General features: G+C 34.6%; 1 protein-coding gene and 1 long non-coding RNA gene across 4 annotated transcripts in view; one reads left to right on the top strand and one right to left on the bottom strand.

Annotated features, from left to right (window-relative positions):
* LOC140698284 (uncharacterized) overlaps window positions 1-19,184 on the top strand; it is a 249,092-nt gene extending 229,908 nt beyond the window's left edge. For all 3 annotated transcript variants that reach the window (XR_012075962.1, XR_012075961.1, XR_012075959.1), the window contains one exon: window positions 19,003-19,184. This is a non-coding gene — a long non-coding RNA (uncharacterized lncRNA). The remainder of the gene's footprint in view (window positions 1-19,002) is intronic.
* The window catches only part of OLFM3 (olfactomedin 3), a 44,793-nt gene continuing 36,675 nt past the window's right edge, over window positions 15,551-23,668 (bottom strand). Inside the window, exons 5-6 of the mRNA XM_006197374.4 lie at window positions 18,986-19,092; window positions 15,551-17,881 (exon numbers count right to left, since the gene is read on the bottom strand). Of these exons, the coding sequence (XP_006197436.1) occupies window positions 17,204-17,881; window positions 18,986-19,092 (785 nt within the window). The 3' untranslated portion in view covers window positions 15,551-17,203. The remainder of the gene's footprint in view (window positions 17,882-18,985; window positions 19,093-23,668) is intronic.

The raw sequence follows: 23,668 nt of genomic DNA, 5'->3' as shown, positions 1-23,668 counted from the left end.
TGAAGACTGTCTACCACTGTAATGTTCATGTGTGAAAAGTCTTACATGTATATATTTCTTAAAAATATTCCTTTCAGCTACAATCTAAGACTGTCCCGTTGATTTGGCTTACTTTATTGGGCACATTTTCAGATTATTCTAGTACACCAGGACTGTCAGTGGTAAATTTTGATGTCCTCATGGATGTTCTGTATTATCCAAAATGGACATAAATTTTATTTATTTTTTTCATGGAGGAGGGGCAAAATATTGGCTCTCATGCCTTTTAAGATGGCACATTTCTGGCTGTGCTTCCTGATAGCTTTTGACAGGAAAATGGAAAATAGTCTTACAATAGGCAGATTCTGAAAACAACACTTCCACAGATCATTGATAATCCATTTTGCAATTCTAGATGTCCAATAAGTATTACCCATCCACATAGTGTTATGTTTTATACTCATATACTAATTTATAAGCCCAAACACTTTACAAATGACCCATGGAGACTCAGGAGAGTGGCTACCCTGCATTCAGTGGATTTCTAAAGGACAAAACTCTTTTATTATTTAAAAAGTGTTGGAAATTTGAATATTTTATAATCCAATTCTCAGTTCTCTATGTAGTAACATAATCAAGAATAAACACTTCATACATCTGGGGAAATCTTATTATTTGCAGTTTTGGAGGAATATTCTACATGTTTAAACAGACATTTTGAGTCATACTGTGTTCTAGGCCCTATGCCAGTTTTGCTGAGGAAACACATTGAAATGAAAAATTGATCCTAGTTTTTAGGAGGTTTACAATATATGAGAAGGACGTTTACAGATAACTAATTATCTATGATACCATGTGAAATCTGCAATAGGAGTATGTATAAAACAGCATGAGAATAGATAAAAGGGAATTAAAAATAGAGTATAAATGGGAAGTCATTTCTAGAAGGAAATATCTCATAAGTTACCAAATGAGGCTTTAAAATTATTCAGGCTATTCAAAACCATAGTTTTGGTGGGGTTAGACAACAGAAACAAGAAACTGCCAGAAATTTCTAAGGGATTTTTCATATTATTGAAGCCTAAATAAGGATACTTATAGTTTGATTACCAGTCTTTCTCTCTATCCTTCCATCCTGCTAAATGGTTCACTGTATTTGAAATACATGACCATTGTAATTTAGCATTATTCCCTAAATACATACATTAAAATGCTCACATTCCTTTAATCATAGGTATTATTGAATCTGGATAATAATAACAACAATAATAATAAATATATTTTACTTCAATAAAAATTCAACTTCAATAAAAACTTGAAGCTGGAGGGAAAAGATGTTTAATTTAGTTCTTGAGATTATATAGTGTTGTCGAAATCCAGAGCTGAAACTAGATTTAAGATCTTTTGATTTATAACATGAATGGAATTTCTGCCATATGATGTTGCTTCCTTTTGAAAGTTAAAAGAGTGTTGTGTTTTGAACATAAAGAGGAGTTTCCTAGGCCTGGAGTGGCAGTTGTGTTGGTAAGTGGATCTGGGTGGGAGAGAAAATTGTTTGAAAAGTGAAATTTGAATTAAAGTTTAGCAGTGAGCCATGGAATTAGCCTCCTTTTAAGGAAATAAAGACTTTAAAAATTTTAAATATATGTATATTTTTGGAATGTTGAATTATATTCTTTCCATCAGAGTCATCCCTGTGTGTGTGGTTTCCTGAACGTAGCAGTGGGTCTTTTCTTTTGCTTCATTGACTAAAACAGAAATTACTTGTTCCGAACTGAATTGTATCCCCTCAAAATTGTTTGTCTTAACCTCCAATGTGACTGTATTTGGAGATGGAGTCTTTAAAGGTTAAATGAGATCATAAGGGTGGGACCCTAATCTGATAAGACTGGTGTCTTTTATTAGAAGAGAAAGAGGCACCAGAGAGCTCTCTCTGTGTGCACAGAGAAAAGGCTATGTAAGGACACAGTAAGAAGGCAGCAATCTGCAAGCCATCACCAGAAACTGACCCTGCTGGCACCTTGATCTTGGACTTCTAGCCCCTAGAACTGTGAGAAAATAAAATACTGTTACTTAGACCATCTAATTTGTGATATTCTATTAGGGCAGCCTGAGCTGATTAATATATTACTTAATAGTAAGAAATAACATAGCTTAATTCTGTCCATTTGACTTGATTGGTCTCAACATCTGTACATTATGTGAGTAGATGAGACTGGAAGTTATTTTTTTTAAATGGATTTAAATGGATTCTTTTTGAAAAGGATTTATAGGCCACTTTGTTGAAATGTTAAGATAGCAGTTGTAGGAAACTGCCTTGTGACAAAGATGGCATGATTCTCTGTAGTATTTTAATATGATGATGGGCTTTTTGTCCTTGAAAATATCTAAATATTCCCTGGATAATTACTACTTCCTCGTGTATTTTAACTTTGCTCAGTACACTTCTTGAATTCATGTACAGCATGTACTGTGACTAATGCAAACAGAGCAGCCATCAGATCCATTTCATTAAGAGATTAGATGGAGTTTCTGAAAATTTCCCATGAATCTTTGATGTACATTTCATTTCTTAATTAAAAGCAAACAACCTTGCTTTCTGGGATTAGGCCACCTAATTACATTAAAAAAAGAGAGAGAGAAAATACATTGATAGCGTATTTGAGTAGAAAGGGAAGAAAATACCACCAGAATTTGCCCCAAATGAATGCTTTCCCGGAAAGTGGAATACCAGAATTAAAAATCAGAAGCAGTTTTGAATAATCTATGCTTCAGATTCCCCCCACTCATGAAGAATTAAAATTGCCAATGCTCCATTGAAAGGCAGGAGTCAAGCTGATGAGACTTCGGGAAAAAGTGGAGATACTGAGAGATTGTTGATCCAGACAATAGAGAATGATTTGCTCAAGATTTCAGGGTTTATTCTGACTTCCACTACTAACTCACTGTGAAACTAAAGGCAAGTGAGTTAATTTTCTGTGACATCATTTATGCCTTTGTCAAATGGAAATAGTAACACTGCGTATTTGCAGGTTTAATTAAATTAGTGCTTTGAGCTTCTTACATGAAAGTTGCTATAGAACTGCAAAGTGCAATTATTGAAGTCATTTTTCCTTTTCCTGTATGGAACATGATGATTGAAACATTTATTTTAATTAGAAAATTGACTGATCACCTAAAGAAATCTTTCCTCATGGCATGTGATAACATGTGACCATAGGTCAAACCTCTTTATAATAAATTGGATCATAAACTAATTCTTAATTTAACAATAAAAAATCTAATCTTTGGCAAAAGACTTAGTTATTTCAAGAATTATACAGTATGTTAAAAATTCTAATAACTTGAGACAACAGCATTGGAATTGGGCTTATAGTCTGGTCCAGAAATGTGATGATCCCCACTCAACAGTGTTGGGTTAATTCAGTTGCCCAGTTCTTTTTCTGGTGAATTGATTACGTTTTGCTTATTGGTTGAAAACAAGTAGTGCTGTTTTAAGTAAGGAAGATGACAACTTCCTGAAGAGAGGAATTTTCCATGTTAAAAATAGTTTGTGTATATACACTCTTGCCTGGGGCATGATCATGTGAGCATGTGGCTCAGGATAAAGTCACTGGCAAAGAGGAGGTCAAGGAATTGAGAGGCTTCAGTATTAGAAGATCATCTACAGAAGTAGTATTGGAGAAAGTGATGACGACTCAGGATGCAGAATTCTAAAAGCCAGGAGTGAGGCCTGAGGGTATGTAGATGAGTCTACAAAGAGTTGTAATGAATGGTGAAACCTGGTGACGAGATTCAAAGTTGAGTCATGGCACCAGTAGAATGAATGGACAGTAAGTGGCAGTGAAGAGTGGAGAGTACCCGAACTGACCTCCACACTTAGCTGTCGAGGACCCTGGGGAGAGGAAGCAGCCCTCTTGTGAGAGGGGAAGTCTTGTCCTTCAGGGAGAACCAGGTTACTATTAGACCAGGTTCTATATTGAGCAGAGGTTTTCAGCACTGATTGTGTACTAGAATCTTCTCAGAAACTTTAAAAATATTACTGTTGCTGAGCCCCATTTCAAACCAACTAGATCGGGATCTATGAAGGTGGATCCCAGAGAATAGAATAAAAAAATCAAACAAAAATACCCACAAACATCTAAGAAACCGAGCTAGATTTAAAAACTAGTTCTGTAGGCATGTTTTAGTTTGTCCAAGGAGGCAAGGGGATCATTGAGAGCATTGAGGACACTGAGCATTCTAACAATGAAGTTAGAAAGGTAAGGGGTTTTGCCTATGACAGATTTTGAGTTCTAGAGGACACTCTGAGTGAGAGTCAGCAGTCTGAAAGTGGATGTGCAGTGCCGTTGCAGGTTAGAATGACCTGCAATTCTAGGTTTCTTGAACTGTAAAGAGGTCAGATTTGATGACTGCAGGCTACGATTATTGGACAGTGCGGATGAGGAGGCAGGGACTTCTTGCCAGGGGCACACAGAGTTCTCTGGCTTCCTTTTCACTCTTCACCATTAGACACAGAGGGTAGGAGAGGATAAAACATTTATTCTTAGCAGTCAAGGCCCCCTTTTAACTCCTGCCAGTGGGAGTAGTGATGAGTATAAACTACAATCCAGATTACATTTTTGTTTTGCTTTATTATTTTATTGCTTTATTTTTTTATCAGCCTGTTGTCTGTCTCTGTTTTTTTAAATAGCCTTGTTGTCTATCAGCCATATTGTCTAGCTCTGCTTTTTAAATAATGTTGGTTAATATACCTTATACAGAATTATGAATTCTTGTTTTTTTGGTCATCTCTTATGCTTAGGAAACCTGATCTCAGATTGACCAGATGTATCTTAGGAAATCCCTATCTCTTGTAGGTAAGCACCTTAGGCTTTGATGAAGGAGGATTCAGTACTAGCTAGTTTATAGATGAAATTCAAAAAAAGTGAAATATCTTGGTACAGCTTTCCTGATAGTGACAGGAAAGGCAGAAGAAGTTCTCACTGCTAGGGACTAAAACTCAGCAGGATTCTTATGAGGATTAAATTCTGCAGTCTAGCCATTTGAATATCTGTAAATTGCTGGTAAAACGAGACTTTACAGCTGCTATGTCTTTGAGGGCCTAAGTTATAGAAAAGAAAAATCTACAATATCAATATGAACTGAAGACTTTATATTATTTGATTTGATGATTTGATAAGTCAGTAAAACAAACATAGTATTTATATGGTAAAGATAACTTTTTGGAACTTAAGTTTTTTTTTTTTCCTTATCCTCTTTTTATACTATAGTAATTCTATGGCACTTAGGGAAATCAGAACTTACATGGAATTGGAACATCAACAAATGACCCAGTACATCTAATTTAATCAAAATCAATTCCTATGTCATATATAGCACTTTATGCCTTCTTTACTCAACTGCATTCTGTGCTCCTTAGGTCCGTACATCATTCTTACAAGGCGTTTACTTTATTTTACTGGCTGAAGCAGTGGCTGTAGGCAAAGCTCTGCAGGATGTTTGGGGGAGACTCTGAGGCAAGTTACTTATGACTATAACAGATGTTGATGAGTTTTAGGGAAATACTGACTTTATATTGTGCAACTCTCTCTCTCAGGGAAAGGTAAGGAATTTCCAATTGCCTGCTAGCTATGAGAACAGAAGGGCTAAGCTGCCTAGCTATAAAAGTGGAACACTAAAATTCTGACAAAGAAAAAAATAATGAAGACATCTCAGCTCTTATTAGAAAGCAAATTTCTCTCTCAGTAATTTGGTTATGGCTCCACAGACATGAATAAAGGAAGAGATAAAAATATTTAACTCTAAGTTCCAAAATACTTGTTTCTGTTATCTGAGTTTAAAAAAAACTGACTCTGGGAGTGCAAAGAGATACTACCAATTAATCTTCTCTGTTGTTAGTCTAGCATTATTATTATTGTTAGTAGTAATAGCTACAGAAAATCTTATAATAAGCACACTGTTCCATTGTTATCTCTTCAGAGGTAAAAAAACTGAGGTATTTGGCTTGTGTTATTGTAGATTCAAAACTTGGAAATTCTTTTAACCAGCCACTTAACCACAGTGTTTAAACAAACAAGTATTTAATCCTATTAACGAATATTAAGAAAAAGTCCAAAGCCTAATTCAAAAGCTAATGAAGAAATAAGCAACTAAACTACATCAAATATTAATATGTACAGTTTGGAGTTATGACTGAGATACTTGTTGATTTCCAACAACTGATTGCTTCATTCATTCATTCATTCATTCAGCCACTATTTCTTGGAATACTACTATATTCTCGGCACTAATTTAGGCACTGCAGGTAAAAGCATAAGACAGCCGTGATCCCTGCCATGATGGAGCATTCTAAAAGGAAAGAAAATAAGCAGATTCAATGACATGAAATTGAATCTTGCAGCTGAGTTTGATCAAGAAGCATTTAACAAAGTGGTCAATGTCTGCCTCTTGCTCTTTTGAAATTCAAGGCACGCCTAGTCAAGTGCATGGAGTGCAAAATTCATAAATGCAGCCCCTCAGTCTGCCTTTAATTAACTTCACTGTCCACAGTAACTAATACCTAGCTTGTTTAACATGGATACGCCTGCTTTTTCATGGATACACCATAAATATTTGCTGAAAGAAGGAATGAATTGTCTCAACTTACAGTAGACTTGTATATAACCTAAACTTCTTGTTTTCTTACTGAGCTTTATTTTATCTTACGTTGCCTGGTTTCTTTCCTTCCTTTATTACACATTCTGATCCTAATGGGCCTCTCTTGTTTTGGTGGAGTTGAAATATTAGGTTTTCAAGAAGTTTTCAATATATGTAAGAAATTTCAGAATCAGTCTAAAGAAAGCCCCAGAAAGATTAAAGTCCCCAAGGAGGAATTTCAGTGTAGTCCAGACCTGTTTATTCTTTAATAAATACTCCAGTTTCCTTTGGGGATTCATTAGAAGAGGTTCTGTTTCTTAGAACTAGTAGAAGTTGTATCATTCCTCCAGAGCAACATGAACAATGTGAGCTGCAGTAAAATGTTGGTTCAAATATAGGGTTTATTTGAGGAGATTTTATAGCATCACTAGTCAGCTTCTGACAGAGGTAGGTCTAACACAACAGCTTACATATATTTTGGAAAATAATTAGACTATAAGGTCAAGGACAAGGCTTTATGTCTGTTTGTTTTATAAATGTGTGAACTAGACCTTTCCTGAAAATCATTGGACCACATCAGAATGTATTCCTGCAAAGGCAAAAGCTGCATGTTTTCTTGCAAACTTGTCTTACTCCTGCTTATGTTTATTTTTTAATGTTGATGTTCTATATGGAATTATTTGGACTAAGTGAGCTTTGCACAAGCAAAGATTTTGATAACAAGAAAGGAATGAAAACATTCAGAATATGGATATAAGCTTAGAGGGAAGAAGACTTGTATTATGCATATGGACTTTATGGCGGGACTAGAGGAGTATGTTGGATACTAATGGAAAATAAAGTTGTAAATGACAGGTGGATTTACTCAGAGTAGCCTGAAATAGAGGTAATGGGAACCAGAAAACTATGATTTGTTAATGAACAGGGAGTATCATAATGCTTTATTGGGATAATTCGATGGAAGAATGCAGGTTAGATTTTGTGAGGTGAGATTGGAGATAGGTATCTGCCAGCAGCATTTGGAATACATTTTGTAGGCAGAAGATGGTGAGACCTTGTGTTACGTGTGGTGTCGGAGTGAGTCATTAAGATGGAAGACAAATCTTTTAAAAGAAGAAAATACATATCTTTGTATTTTAGTGAGAGTTTGGACATAGGGAATGAAGGTGCTGGAAGAGTTAGATATGTCTAGAAGAGTAGTGATGTTATTGATGAAATATAATTGTTTGGCTCGTCAAGCCAGCAACATAGAGAATGTACAGTTTGCCAGGGAATGCTATGCTAATATAGTGAACTCAGGAGACTCATAGTCCAGGATGTGAGGCAGACAAAGTGCTGTGATTGCAGCAGGTACCTGGTTATGTGACAACACAAAAAGGGAACAAATAGCATAGCTGAGGGAATAGTTAGGAATGCTTCCTAGAAGAAGCAAAACCTAAGCTCATCTTTGAAACACAGGAAAGAATTAACCAGATAAGAAAGATATTACAGATAGTGCTATGGGTAGAAGGAATAGCAAGGAAAAAATGGTGAGTGAAAACTAAGTATTTATTTGTTGAGGATAATGGAGGTTTGTGTGTATTGAGTTAAGGGGGTTAGACTTTATTTCCTGGGGAAGCTAGTATAAGAAAGATTCGTTCATTTATGGATATGCCACCTTTATATTGATGGAACATTATTTACATGTAGGTATCACTTAGATAGAAATTCTGAACTTGGAGACATGACTAGATTTGGAAGTCATTCGGTAATAGTTGAAGCCATGTGAGAGGATGAGTTCTTAACAGTTGTGTGAAGAGGAAAGAACCATGGATTTTGAACTGATTTATTAGGGGAGGGGACACCTCTAGTCAGGAAGCAAGTTCCAGTCAAGTAGTAGAGAACAATATGGAATGCTTGTCTTAGCTTTAATGTAATATGGTAGCCCTCTAGAAAGGACTTGAGAACTTTTGGAATCTGAGTTGGTAAACTTTCACTTTTACCTCTCCTTTATCTATGGCATTTTTTTCCCTTTCAATCTGAGATATACAAACATCTGAGTCCCAATTCATGCAGAGTCTTTATTGATCTTTTACAATAACAGATTAGGAGAAGGTTAAAGTTGAAAGAAACCTTGGGGGCCGTCTAGGTAAGTGGTTTTTATACTTAAAAGAAAAACAACAAAAATGTTTTCTGACAATAAAAGCTTAACATAGAAGTTTTTAAAAGTAGATAAAAGGGAAGTCAGTTTTACTGGAGGTGGTGGAGTGGTGGAGAGTTTGTAGTTCATTGTCCCACCTCAGTTAAGTTCCTCTGTCTTTGTGGTAGACTCTGAGGGATCCCTGTAGAAACCTCAGATTCTAAAGGGGAGCTTTTGAAAGCTACTGATGAGTGCAGTGTTTTTATTTATGGAAACCAGGATACTTGCTCAAAGACATACTGTTAGATCTAATTTTAGAACAGATACTCTGCCTTCTGAAAGAGTTACTTGCACTGTATGAAGACCTAATCTTCACTGTTGTTACTTAGAAGGTGCATTTATGTAGAATCATTGACAAATTAATGAAAATCAGAATTTTTGTTTGTGTGCCCTCTGAAAACACAGGATAAGAAAGAGGGAGTAACATATAAGAGGGGAGTTATGGCTCTTTCATTTTTCCCTGGCCCGGCAGCACATGCCACTTTGATAGAATCATATCTGTTTTGCCAAGACAAAGTATATTCCTAAGAGAAGCCTTTACTTACAGGAGAAAAAAGGCAAAAATAGGGAACCAAAAATTGAGTGGCTTTTTCCTTTTAAAAATTGGGTGTTTGCAGCAATATGGATGAACCTGGAGATTGTCATTCTAAGCGAAGTAAGCCAGAAAGAGAAACCGTATGATATCACTTATATGTGGACAACCCCCCCCAACAAAAAAACAAATTGACTTATTTACAAAACAGAAACAGACTCACAGACATAGAAAACAAACTTATGGTTACCAGAGGGAGAAGGGGATGGGAAGGGATAAATTGGAAGTTTGAGATTTGCAGATACTAACTAATATATATAAAATGATAAACAAGTTCATACTGTATAGCACAGGGAACTATATTCAATATCTTGTAGTAACTTTTGGTGAAAAAGAATATGAAAACAAATATATGTACATGTATGACTGAAGAATTATGCTATACACTAGAAACTGACAACAGCATTGTAAACTGACTATACTTCAATTAAAATATATATAAAATATATACATATAAACACAAAAGTGGATGTTAAGGAGAGAAATAGTGCAAATAACTATGGTAGCTGTAGAAATAAAGTTTACTGTAAATAATCCTGAAATAAAATTTCCTTTATTGTGGAGAAACCAGTTTACTCAAGAGAGTAAATTAAGCCCAATTTTGTCTTCTTTATACTTATTGTATTTAGAATCTGACCTTAATAAGAGATGGAAATTTATTTTCAATACAGTAAATTTGTAAATTTTAATTTCTCAAGAAGTTCTCAAAATTGAACAATGTTCTTAATGTTTTTAGACATGGAAAGGTGGTTACCTTACCATTCAGTATTATACTTCTTGGGTTATTAATATTTACTGTGGGGTCATTTTGTGTCAGACATTTTGCCAAGAAATATAACTTATTGCCCTACTTTTGAAGAGTCCACACTACCTTGGAGGAAACACAAAATTACAATGTGACGTGATAATTTTGATAATATAAGATGCATACTTTGGGAACACAAAAGAATATCTTTTTGTAGGTGTCAGAAATCAAGTGATATTTTAAGTGAATTCTGAATGATGAATAGAAATTTAATTATAGAGAGTAAAAGAAAGAGTAAGAGGTCAGTCTTAAATGTGAATTATGAGAGAAGGTATAAAACCCACCCTTTAAACTGACTTGGAAAGTAGGATGCTTGCTTGGTCAGGGACTATTCTATGAAGCCATAGCTGATGGAAGTGGCCCTTGGCCAAAGCAAAAGGTAAAACTGATTATACAGGAGAGGAATCAGAGGTCAGTAAACAAAAGAGGTATTTCCAAATAGGGCACTGCTTCTGGGTGTAGAGTTGGAGATCAAGAGGGTTGATTGAATAGAGCAGAAAACAGTGAGTGAACCAAACAAATTGGAAGACACTTGTTGAGAACAGATATCTAGAATGGCATTGATTTAGATTTTAAATATGGTTAGATTTTGTTTACTTATCATAGACATCAGATAATGGAAGGGACAGGTGTATTTAAATTGCCAAAGATGTGGTAGAAAACAAGGCTGTGGATGGAATGGCACGTTCCTGGCGTAGGAAGGAAAAGTAGATTGGGGGGGCAGGTGAGGGAAAGATGAGAATTTTGGTTTGAAGCATACTGAGTGTAAGATGCCTATGGACTATCGATGTAGAACTGTAAACATTGAAACATACATGTTCTGTTTACTCATTTGTAAAATGGGAGTATGTTTGCTCCCCCTATTCCACAGGTATGTTATAAGGCCTTACATGAAAGAATGGAAATGAAATAGTCTTGAACAATAGAAATCAGTGTACAATGGAAAGAGTTCTTTTGATTATGTTTGTTTAGTGCATGTTTTCTAAGGAAGAATGGCAAGAAAAGCTAATCGTAAGTTAATTATGTATTTTAACCATTTTGCTGGGCTAAATAAACTTTGCCTGAAGGGCATATGTCATTTGAGTATAAGAACGCATTACTTATTTGAAGACACGTTCAACTTCTTTTTCAATGCATGCTGCATATTTCAAGGGTAGTTTCTAATGGAGTTTAATAAAGATTAAAGAGAAAATGAAAATACTTTTTTAAAATTAGTTTTGGTTCACATTGGAGTGGAAGCTAATGGATGCCTTCTTAAGTACTTTGGGGAATTAAAAAATCAAACTAAGTATCACTGATGGAAGCAGCTTCAATTCTCTCTTCAGCATGATTTTATGTGTCTAAATGTGGCTGGATTTTTTTTTAATAAAAATTCTTTTTTCTGTAGCTCTAGATTACATGCATATCAACCACAGTAAGTTCTAAACCAAGGCAAGAGTTGTAATCTTTCTTGTTGCCACGGTAGCTAATTTCAGGAGTTTGCAGTTAAATTTGATGGAGCACAACACATCTGCTCAATTCCAGTCAGATTCTGTTGGTGCTGCCAAAAGACTGCATCAGAATTAGGAGAGAATGTTCTCTAGACTCAAAAAGATACAGGACAGGCCTCATAATAGAGTCTCTTAGTCACCAAATCTGCTGAGAATGTTTTTCTGAGAGGAAAATAATTGGATTTGGTCCAAATATAAAAAAAATCCCTTTAAAGGTTGTTTATAGGGAATAACTTAATCTTGAGTTCTTCTGAGGAAAAAAAATACTGATAATACTAGGATGTTAATTTCTTTCCTCTCTGAAGCAAACTAAAATTCTTGAGAATTGAAAGATAGATGACAGACATTCAGTGCTCATCATATAGATGCTTAATAAATCTGGAATTAAAATTACATTGACATAATGGTGATCTTTTGGGTCATAGCTTTTTTTGAGACTGTGATGAAAGCTGTAAATTCCCTGTAAAAAAAAAATGTGAAAGCACATATAGACACTAAATTTAGAATATATTTTCAGGGACTGCAGCTGTTCCCAGAAGTATACCCTTGAACTCCAAGTTAAAAAACACAACAACAACAAAACTTGTACAGTAGAGAAGTATTAAGAAATATTTGATCCTTATTTCTAGGAACAAAGAGGAAGAGGTGAAATTTTTTGTGTGAATTAGATCCTGACATTTCATTCCTTGATTGAATTTACCTTGACTTTCCCACCTAAACATCTTCCACCCCACCTCACCCCTAGCGAACATCCAGTCACTCTTTATGAGATACTTATTTATTTCCTTCATAGCAGTTAGTACAATCAAAACTTACTTTTCATTAACGTTTTTGTTGCAGCCCGGTCTCACTAGAATTTAAGCACATGAAGACCTTATTTATCTGTTGACAGCTGCATCCCTAGCATCTAGAAATCATCTGACACACAGTTTTTTTCTGAGATTATTTTTTGAATAAATAATGCAGTATTATGTAGTTAGAAAGCCCATAAACTACTCATTGGTAACATATATGAATTCATGTGAAGTCAAGAATGGTATAGACAAAGAGCTGGCTGGATATGTGTTACTAAGATAAGCATTATGATATATTTCTACAATATGCTTTAACTTAAAATGGCTAATGCTTCTATCAGCTCATTTTTTTTGCTCCATTTTCAAGACTTTTACCGTGTAATATTTATTTTCTGAAAATGTCAGCATGATATGCAGTATTTCCAAGTCTGAATTGTGGCAGGGAATGATATGTTATGGCAGTATTTTAGTTACTTTTTTTTTTAAATGTGAACTCTTCTGGGAATACGATAGCTTTGGTAGGGATGTGACTTGATGCTGAACTGCATATATGTGTATTGTTTATTAGCAGGTTTCTTGCAACACTGAAATATTCCTGAGAGCTCTTCCATATTTACCATATTGTTCCACATTTCTAACTATGAATAATGTTTTAAGATGGTTATAGTTATGAACGGTACTTATGTACTCTGGACAAGGTACAACTTTATCTCCTTCTTTTATATTATTTTCAAGTCATGTTCAATAATAATTTACACTTGTAGAACTTATTTGGCAATCGATGAACTGAGCTTCAAAGAGATATGTTTTCTGCCAACTAATTTGACGTTTTGGAGACAAGGCAGACACCAAACAGGATTTAAGCTCTTCTTAACCTAACGGAAAAGGGATAAATTATATCATATAATTGTAAGATATGATTCAGAAAAATTAGCCTGGTAAAGTCAGTTTGGGGAGGATTTTTTTCTGATTGGTTAAATAGTAAACAGATTTATATTCTTTATTCCAGAGATTGCCATAAATTGAATTCATTATTGGATAGAAGAATAACTAAAAGAGTTCGGTGAAGTTGGTTTTTCTTCCATAAGCTAATGTTTTCACTGTATTTTTTCTAGTACAAGTTCAAAAATTCAAAAGAACACATTTTTATTAAGCTCAAAACTCTTTCTGAGGCATTGCTGATTATAAGAAACTTTTAGCTAAGAGATTTATACTGAGCTTACTCAATTTTAGAAATGGAAACCATTCTGTGATCTTGATTTCATTATGGATCCAGCCTACTGAGCTGAGTGATATTTAGTGTCTCTAAGCCTTTCTAGAAATGACTGTTTTTAGCTACAAGCAGTCAGAGATTAAGGCTTTGTATCATCTTATAGCATCTAAATTTTAATAGATGCCACCTGATTAGTGTGCTAGGTAGACCACTTTATAGTAGCTTTTGTCTTGGTCTACTTATCATGTGATGATGGAGAGGCAAAGTGTGTTTTGTCTATAAGAGCACATTCTTTTATAATGTCATAGGAACTCAGCTTGTATGCTTGGTAAAGAATATAATCATACCTACCTTGTCAAGTCAGCCAGGTGCCATTTTAATTCTTTTTCAAAAGTAGCCATATTTCTATAAGGCTTCTAGAAACTGCAGTGTGGATAATTTTTCATATTTGCTCTAACTTGAAGGGATACTTTTAATTTTGCTATCATTTGCACTCAAATTTAGCATTTGCAGAAGCAGTTTGGTAATCCTTAGTGCTAAGGAGACCAGATAGAGTTCTTTTTATATTTGAAAATCTGCTATTTAAAGAGAATAAAGCTAAGGAATTATTACATGTAAAATTTACCTTAGTAGTAAAGTAACTGGTTTCATTTGTCAGTGAACATAAGTAGAACTTTATATTTGTATTTTAAAAATAATTCTTCTGTTTGAAAAATTTGTACTTGTTATTTTGGTAGTGATTTTCAGATACAAGGAACATTTTCCTGTTAGGACTAAGAATCGATTTTATGAAGATAAGATTTCATCAGAGAAAATACTGTGGATTATAAAGATGAAATGACTCTACGAGTATGGTGATAGGAACCAGAGATTCTGACTTCATGGTGAACGTTACCTTGTTACAGTATGGAATACTACACATAGGCACTTGCCATTATTTTCTTTTTTTATCTCTGCATATTGATAATGCACTTAAACAGTATTGTTCTCTGAACGCATAGATATAAGGGCAGGTGCAAGTAATAAGTGTTGTGATTCAAGTACCTTAAATACAAATGTCACACAATCAGACCATGATCATATTATTATTTAAGTGACATGGAAGTTTGTTAATGACCTGGTTAATTCAGAAAATAACCAGTTACACAGTTCAGTTAGAATTAAAACTTTCTGTGCTTGAATTTCTTTACTGATTGGATTAGGCATGTGATTTTTAAATGATCATTATTTCCCTCATAAAATTTATTTATTATTTGTTGGAAATTTTTAAAAAACACAGTAATTAGAGTAAGTTTATTTCAGGCACAAACTGATAATAATTTATTAAGAAAAAATGCTTTTAAACTAAGTGTTTAATGCAAATCACAATTTTAAACTCATATTATCCCCACTTCTAGTGACAATAATAAAAACTGTGCTTGCTCTAGCAGCACATACACTATAAATTGGATATGATGATGAAATCTTACACAGAAAACAAAGTGCTTTACAAGCTGCACATCTCACAAAAAAGCTGTGATCATCCAGGTTTTGAATGCATATGATACCATATTACATTATTATTTTTTTAAGTAATGAAGACCCAGAAATCCACTATAGTGGCCACTTACTAAAAATTCATTCATTTCTGAAATTGATTTTCTTTCTTCATACAAACTCTTGATGTACAGAGTATTGACTGATTTTTGTGTGTGTGTGTGTGATGTGTGTACAATAACAAGTGAGTCCCCTAAATTTTCTAACTCAAAAGCAGAGGAAAACTTAACATAAACATTTAAAAGAGAAAACAACATTGCTAAAGGACCCAGAGTGGTCATTAAATCATGCTAAGTTTTTGTAGGAAAAAAAGGAAGTCTTTGTTAAATTTTAACAATTTCAAGATTGAGTTATTTCATCCTACAACTTTGACAGTGAGATATTTGAGAATGACGTTTTACTTGTGTTATTTGAAATGAATTACTCTTGACTATTACTTCTTTACACAATACTTTATCTGAATTATTATATCCTTACTTTACAGGAAATGACAATATTAAGTATGAGTGAAACTAAACATTTACAATTTGTTAAATGTTATTTATCTTAGAATATACTTTTAAAATTGTAAACCAACCCATACTAGTTTCCATAAAACTGCCTTAAGTGTTTTTAGTATGTGGAGAGTACATCCAAACTCAGTGACACATTTGATGTATATTGAGTATATATTTTTGGAGTTATTAACATAAATATTATTAAAGCTTTTTTTTTTGGTTATACTGTTTCTACACACAATGAATCAGGATAACAAGGGGTTGCCTTCCTGTATCATTTTCTGAATTGGTTATTTACACGTTTTAAACCACACGGACAACTCCAAAACTTTCCCACAATTTTCTTTTGCACAAATCTTGCCAATAGCTCTCCAGAGTTTATAAGTCTAGATGACATTACAGAAATTTTCTTTCTGAGAATTTTTATATGTGCTTCATGTACTGTTAGAGTCCTGACACAGGAATTACATTATTGCCAGTTGTATGTAAAATATAAGTTAAAACATTAGTACATTTATTTATAAAGAACAAAATTTGATTGTATAATGAATGCGTAGAGTTAGCTCAAGTCCATTTTTTGTGACTCAGCTTCATCTTTCAAGCAGTTGTATGGATTGCTTTCAGTGGAGTGAACAGAATGAACTCATCCTGAATCAGTTTTAGGATTCAGTGTTAGTGTTCCAATAAACTTGGGGTAAAATAAAGACTCTATGTAAAGCATCTGATTTAATTTTCTTTGTAGTTTATAATGTTTATGTAAAGAAGTAAGCTGGGAAGATAATTCCTTCTTTACTACACCTGAAAGTTGACCCATAATGATTACTGAGATTAAACTTCAGTGTTTTTTATAAAAAATATTACTTACTTTCACAGAAGTGAAGAGGTACAATTGCACAATGGTGGTTACAATGGTAGAAATACATATTGCCAATAAAATGTTAGCAAGAGATTTAAAAATGACTGTACAGCACCGCATCAGAGAATTTTTTAACAGCAAAATGATTAATATTAGTTTCTCATAGAAATAAGATCCTTAAATATTTTTTAGAAATACATAGGGGGAAAGTGCTTTTTTCCCCTAATTTCTACCAATATTATTTCCTGATGTGGAGCAAAAGACAGTAAAAAATGACAGAGTTAAAAAAAAAAAAAGACATTCATGCATTTAAGCCACCATTAGTCTCTGAGTCTAATATAAGGCAGATCATTAATCTTTTGTAAAACTATGACTTTAGCCACTTAAGCTCTTTTTAGTGCTTTTCATGACAAGGACATGATAGAATTTGTAAATTTAGGAGTTAAGATGTATTTCCAACAGGCTAATTTAGACAGTCTCAGCTGTTTTTTTGAAACACCAACTTTATAATAAAATGCTTTGGAGAAATGATGAAAGTTTTAATAAAGAAAAACAGAGAAAGGGTCCTATATAGTTTATCACAAATAACACTTTTTAGATCAATGAAAACAAATTATATTTGCTTATGTGTCATCCTCGGTCTTAATGATGTGGAAAAGGGTCACATTGAACAGGACCTGGTGACCATTGTTCCAGGCATAAAGAGCTCTATCTCTTGCATTGTAGTCAAGCATGGATATATGAAAGTATTGGTTGTGAAAAGGAATGTCCGTGTACTCATATGTGGAGGTTTTGGTGGAATAGGAATAATACACCTTGGCTCCAGTTAAGTGGGAGTTGGTGACATACAGTGTCCCACAGATCATGAAAGATTCCCCTGCACTTCTCTTGGGATAGCCAGTGCTCCAGCTCTTCATCACCTCCAAGGTATCTTGGTTAAGCTGGCTGATGACAATATTGCCTGCATTCTGGTTAGTTGCATACACAGCCCACAACCCAATTTCATCAGCCATTAGGTCGATGTCAGAGAATCCACCCCATGTGTAAGGGTAAACGTTGTGAAAACCAGCATACTCCAGGCTTCGTTGGGCAAGCACTCTCCCCATATCAAAGCTGTATTTGATGATTATGTTACTCTGATACTTGTTAAAATACAGTGAGCCATTGTAGACAACATGGTTAGTTCCTGCCCATTTGAAAGGGAGATTGTATGTCCTTGATTCAGCCCCACTGACAAAGTCTGCAATTGATTTGTACTCACGGACAATTTTATTGTTAGTATAACTGTCCATATACCAGACCTGGAAAGAAGAAAAAAACATAGAGTGACTAAATTCTGAACTTTTTTGAGAATTCCAAAATAAAGACATATAATCAGCACATACTAATGTCATTCTCAGTCTCTGGAAGCCACATTCTCTTACTGCTTACCTGCTGCAACATGGTAGTACCGCAGGCTTTGGCAGAAATAGTGGCATGGTTGATGTGGAAAGGAAACAACTAAGCTTACTGCTTTGAAGTTGATTTGTTTGTTGTCTTTTATTTTTGGTTGTTTTTTATTTTTGACCATGCAGTGCATATCACTGAGTGAACCAAACACGTATCAGTGCAAATCACATCACTTTGTTCATTTACCTGATAGGTCAGTTTGATCAGTGATAACTGCAAAAAACATCAGCCTTAAAAAATTTGATTATTCCATCTCTTGCTGTGAAAAATATATGGTCTAATTTTACACATTCAGCTTATTTTTCCTTTATGGATACCACAGAATCTTCTAGTAATACTTGTTCATTGGGTCATCTTATAGGTACAACCACCTTTAATGAAATGATTTTACTGATTTAGTTACTAATGTTGCTTGGATGTAACCCTTGAGAATCCTAATGTATACTGAGTTCTGTAATAGAACATAAATAGAGCTATGATAAGTTTCTAGTATATTGTTTACATAATACAGGCATTGCCAAATAACCCTCAAAAGTTTCAGTGCTATTTTCTTTAAAATTACCTATAGATTCTTGGGATATTTTAGCTTATTTAGTGAATTGATGAGCTCTTGAGTTTTTTACTTATTTAGTGTTTTTTTTTTTTCACACTAAGGAGAAAGTTTTAGGAATATACAGAGAATTTTATATACCTGTAATTAGCCCTTTTCAAGTATAAAACATGCCGAACCCAATAAAAATTAGACTCACTATACTGATGAATTATAGGGGAGAACATTTTACTAAAATAAGTTTGTCATATATTGGTAGATATGTTAATATTATTAAACTGAAAGTGTTTGTAAATGATGTAATACTTTTTAAGTTGAAACTAATATCCCTGGAAAAAAAGAATAGTGGACGCAAAGTATAAATAGAACATTGTTCTAAGCAAAGGCATTTGAGCAAGCAACATACTCTGTTGTTTTTTTCAGATGCTAAAGGATCTGTCATCCAAGCACCAAATCGGGTTCCAGATGTCTTGACTGTAATGGGGCCTGTGATTTTCATCAGTTTTCCACATGCTGAAATTAGAGAAACATAAACATGTTGGGTGAACGTGGCCAATGATTCCAACACACATACTTATACCAAGAGCAAAGAAAGGGATCCTAAAACAAAGCAACTAGAATTAATGTCACATATTCTGATTAAATGATCATTCATGTTGGATGCTGTGCATTTAACTATAAGTTGAACCATGAGTATTTGCTGTTTCAGTGCTCTAAATCTGAAGTGTAGAATTTAAAAACAGGAAATTATTTGTACAATCTGGAAAGAAAGAAATGAGGAAAGTTATTGTCATTATACCAATTCAGCAGCTACTTCTTCTAAGGGAAGAAGTTAGAAAAATTAAATTGTCCATGGACCTGTTTACCTGGTCATCAGCTCCCACTCACCTGAGCCTTCCTCCTCATGCTTTTGAACTTTGGACAACTTATGCAAGACAGAAAGAACTCTATAAGCCGATTTTCAGTTTGTATTGGTAAGTGACCAACTCCTATGAAAGTTATCTTTATAGACTATAACAATAAAAAATTAATCACAATCTGCCTAAAAGAGGTAGAGTTTTGAAGGGTTAATGCCTAGTACAGATAGCAGGTCTGATAGAGCAGCCCTAAAGGCGCAGGAAAAAAAAGCCCCCCAAACTCAAGCCCTCACACCCTGCAGTCCCGTGCAGTGAAAGATGGGGAGTATCAGTTGGTATAATACATGATGAAAAATTAATGCCTTCTTGAAAGATTATAGTTTTTATCACTCTAACTATGAATAAGATCTTAGGAAAAGCTTGGACTTCATAATTGCCAAAATCTAAATCAAAGGGAAACCAAGACATTTTGTGAGATTTTTTTAACAGCAAAATTTAAGTTATTTATTGTACGCATAGTGAAAGGCAGTTGAATGTCTATAAATGTTGACCTTTGGTCTAAACAAGGAAATATTATTTCCTATTCATTTATACTCTTTTTTTTTCCTTTCTGTTTTTTTAACTTAAAAATTTTGTTCTGTATGGCTTATGTTTAGATCCTCCTCTGCCTATCCTTGGAATTGATATGTTTCTTCATAGTTCCTGTTGGTTCCTGTTTGAAAGGGAAAGACAGATTCCCCAAAGCAAATCAAGGATAAAATTAATTGTAGCTTAGGGCTTATTTTGGCTCATTTCTCTCTATATGTTCCTCATAAGAATAATTTATAACTGGTCAAATACTAAGCTGTGCAGTTAGAAAAGTGATGAATGATAACATTATATTTTGTACTGTTACTTCAGTGATAACTATACATTTAGTAATCTCTAGCATTTCTTGAAACCTAAACTGAATACATTCTTTTCTTCTTTTGTGAAATAAACTAGATGTGATAGCATCTTTATAAACTTTATATAAAGGAATTACTTAATACATTCCTAAGACTCGATAAACCAAGCATATAATTTAGAAACTTTGTGGCTTTAGAAACTTGTATTAAATAGCAAGATCTCAGGTTAAACCTGCTCAGCCTATATTAGCTCAACTTGGTATAAACACATGCACAATATATGAGTAAAGCAGATCAATCTGAACTAGAAAAAAGTGAATGCACTCTGAATGAATCTGAGTATATTTGAATACACTAAATAAGTGAAAGTAATATGATGTTTATTGATGGCTGGCCTACATAAATATTTCTAAATTCACAGATGGTAAGTGCATGAAAATTTAAAGTACAAGTATATTGAAATACATAGAAAGACATCCCTCCTCCTAAAAATACTATGAAATAAAATATGTGGTTTCTTCCTTAGGCATGATAACAAATTCTTTTGTTGAACAGATCATAAGTAACAAAATTAGTCAGGTAAAATATGAAAAGTAACTGGCTTATGATGATGGCACTTTCATTTTTTTTTATTTTGCAAGATCTCATTAAAATGATAGTAAAGGAGTAAAGCATGGGGGAAAAATGCAAAAAGAACAGAATAAGAGTCATCAATGGAGAAGAATATTTTAACAACTTTCCAGAAGGCAGAAGATGATAAAGTGGTAATATTAGAGGTGTAGGATGAAATAAGATGCAAAGGTGTCTATGCAGAGGAGGTAAGTGCTGAGGATGGAGCTGCTCAGCCTTGAAGAAAAGTAAGGGACTTGGGCCCTAAGAAGGTTCAAGATGGCGGTGCATCCTCCCAGAGATTCAGCAAGTCTACAACTACATATGGAATAATTCCCTCAGAAAGGGACCTGAAAACTGGATGAACGTAGCCTCCACAACAAAGGGTAAAAGGATTGCATTGATATGGATAGGAGAGGCAGAGAGGCCTCCTGCCAAGGGAAAAACCACACTGAAGCCATGATAATCTGCAACCGAGAGGGACCACAAAGGAATGGATCTTGTCCCTGAGGATTGAGGGGTAAGAGCTCCGTCTCAGGCACCCCAATCCCCATATCCTGCACAGTTGAGACAAGCCCCCCAAACTGCTGATTTTGAGAACCAGTGGGGAATACATCCAGGAAAATCGTAGAACTGCAGGTAAGGGAAAACCCATTTTGAAAGGGCCTGCATGCCAACTCACTTGACCTAACACCAGTGGAAAACACCAGATTGAAAAGCACATGGACCACAGGTGAAGGTGACCTATTTCCTAATCTTGAAACATCTTCTGTAGAGGTAGAAAGCAGTTGGGATATTGGGGACTGAGACACTGATAGGGGCAATTTTCCCATCACAGTGTGCCTTGCTAATGCCAGCGCTGGTGGTTACCATTTTGAAATTCTTCCGCTAAGCTGTTAGTGCCAGTGGGTGAGTCCCACTGAGGCCCCCCGCCCACCCCTGTGCCTTGGCTAGGCCTCACAGCTGGACAAGCAATAGCTCTGCCAGCCACAGTATCTTGCAGCAGCTTTGGTTAGGCTAGGCCCATGGCTGTTACTATGGAGATTGAAACAGTAATCAAAAAGCTCTCAACAAACAAATACTTAGGGCCAGACAGCTTCACTGGAAAATTCTACAGGAGATTTAATACCTATCCTTGTCAAATTCTTCCAAAAAGCTGAAGAAGAGAGGAAACTTCCAAATGCATTTTACAAAGCTAGCATTGCCCTGATACCAAAGCCGGACAGACAGCACACAGAAAAGAAAATTACAGGCCAGTATCCTAGGTGAACATTGATGCAGAAATCCTCAACAAAATATTAGCAAACTGAATTCAGTAATACATTAGAAGGATCACATGCCACAATTAAGTAGGACTTATTTCAGGAACACAAAGATGGATCTACATCCACAGATCAATTAATGTGATACATCACATTAACAAAATGAAGCATGAAACATACATGATCATTTTATTAGATGCAGAAAAAGCATCTGATAAAATTTAACATCCATTTATGATAAAAACTCTCAAGTGATTATAGAGGGAATGTTCCTCCACATAATAAAGGCCATATATGACAGACCTGCAGCTATAACCACACTCAATGTAAAAAACTGAAAACTCTAAGATCAGAAATAAGACAAGGATGCCCACTCTTGCCACTTTTATTCAGCATAGTATTGGAACTGCTAGCCACAGCAGTTAGGGAGAAAAAGATATAAAAGGCATCCAAATCAGAAAGAAAGAAGTAAAACTATCACTGTTTTCAGCTGACATGGTACCATATAGGGTGAATCCTAAAGAAGCTACCAAAAAAAACCCAAAAAACTGTTAGAACTAATAAATGAATTCAGTAAAGTTGCAGAATACAAAATCAATAAAGAGAAACTTGTGGCATTTTCTTATGCTAATAATGAACTATTTTAGAAAAAGAAATCAAGAAAGATACCACTTTTACATTTGCATCTGAAAGAATAAAATACCTAGAAATAAACTTAACCAAAGAAATGAAAGATCTGTACGCTGAAAACCATAAGACACTGTTGAAATAAATTTAAGAAGACTCAAATGGAAAGACATTTCACGTTCATAGATTGGAAGAATTAATATTGTTTAAATATCTATATTACCAAAGCAGTCTACAGATTCAGTGCAGGTCCCTATTGAAATTCCAATGGAATATTTCATAGAACTAGAACAAATAATTCTAAAATTTGTATGGAACCAAAAAGATCCCCAATAGCCAAAACAATCTTGAGAGAGAATAAAAATGGAGGCATCACACTTTCACACTGTACTATAAAACTATTGTAATCAAAACATTATGGTATTGGCACAAAACATATAGATCAGTGGAACAGAATTGAGAGCTCAGAAGTAAACTCTCACATATAGGGACAATTTACAGCAAAGTAGTGAAGAACAGACAATGGAGGAAAAAACAGTCTCTTCAATAAATGGTATTGGGAAAACTGGACAACTACATGCAGGAGAATGAAACTAGACCAGTATCTTACACCATACACAAAAATTAAATGATTTGAAGATTTAAATGTAAGACTTGGAACCATGAAATTCTAGGGATAATCATAGGTGGTAACCTCATTGATATCAGTCTGACTGTTTGTTTTTGTGGATCTGATTCCAAATGCAAGGCAAACCAAAGCAAAAATAAGTGAGACTACATCATAGTAAGAAGCTTCTGCAAAGCATGGAAACCATCATCAAAACCAAAAGGCAACCTACTGAATGGA

The sequence above is a fragment of the Vicugna pacos genome, chromosome 9 (genome assembly GCF_048564905.1).
Source record: "Vicugna pacos chromosome 9, VicPac4, whole genome shotgun sequence".
NCBI classification, from domain to species: Eukaryota; Metazoa; Chordata; class Mammalia; order Artiodactyla; family Camelidae; genus Vicugna; species Vicugna pacos.
The sequence above is the reverse complement of the archived record's forward strand: the minus strand, read 5'-3'. Positions and strand labels throughout refer to the sequence as shown.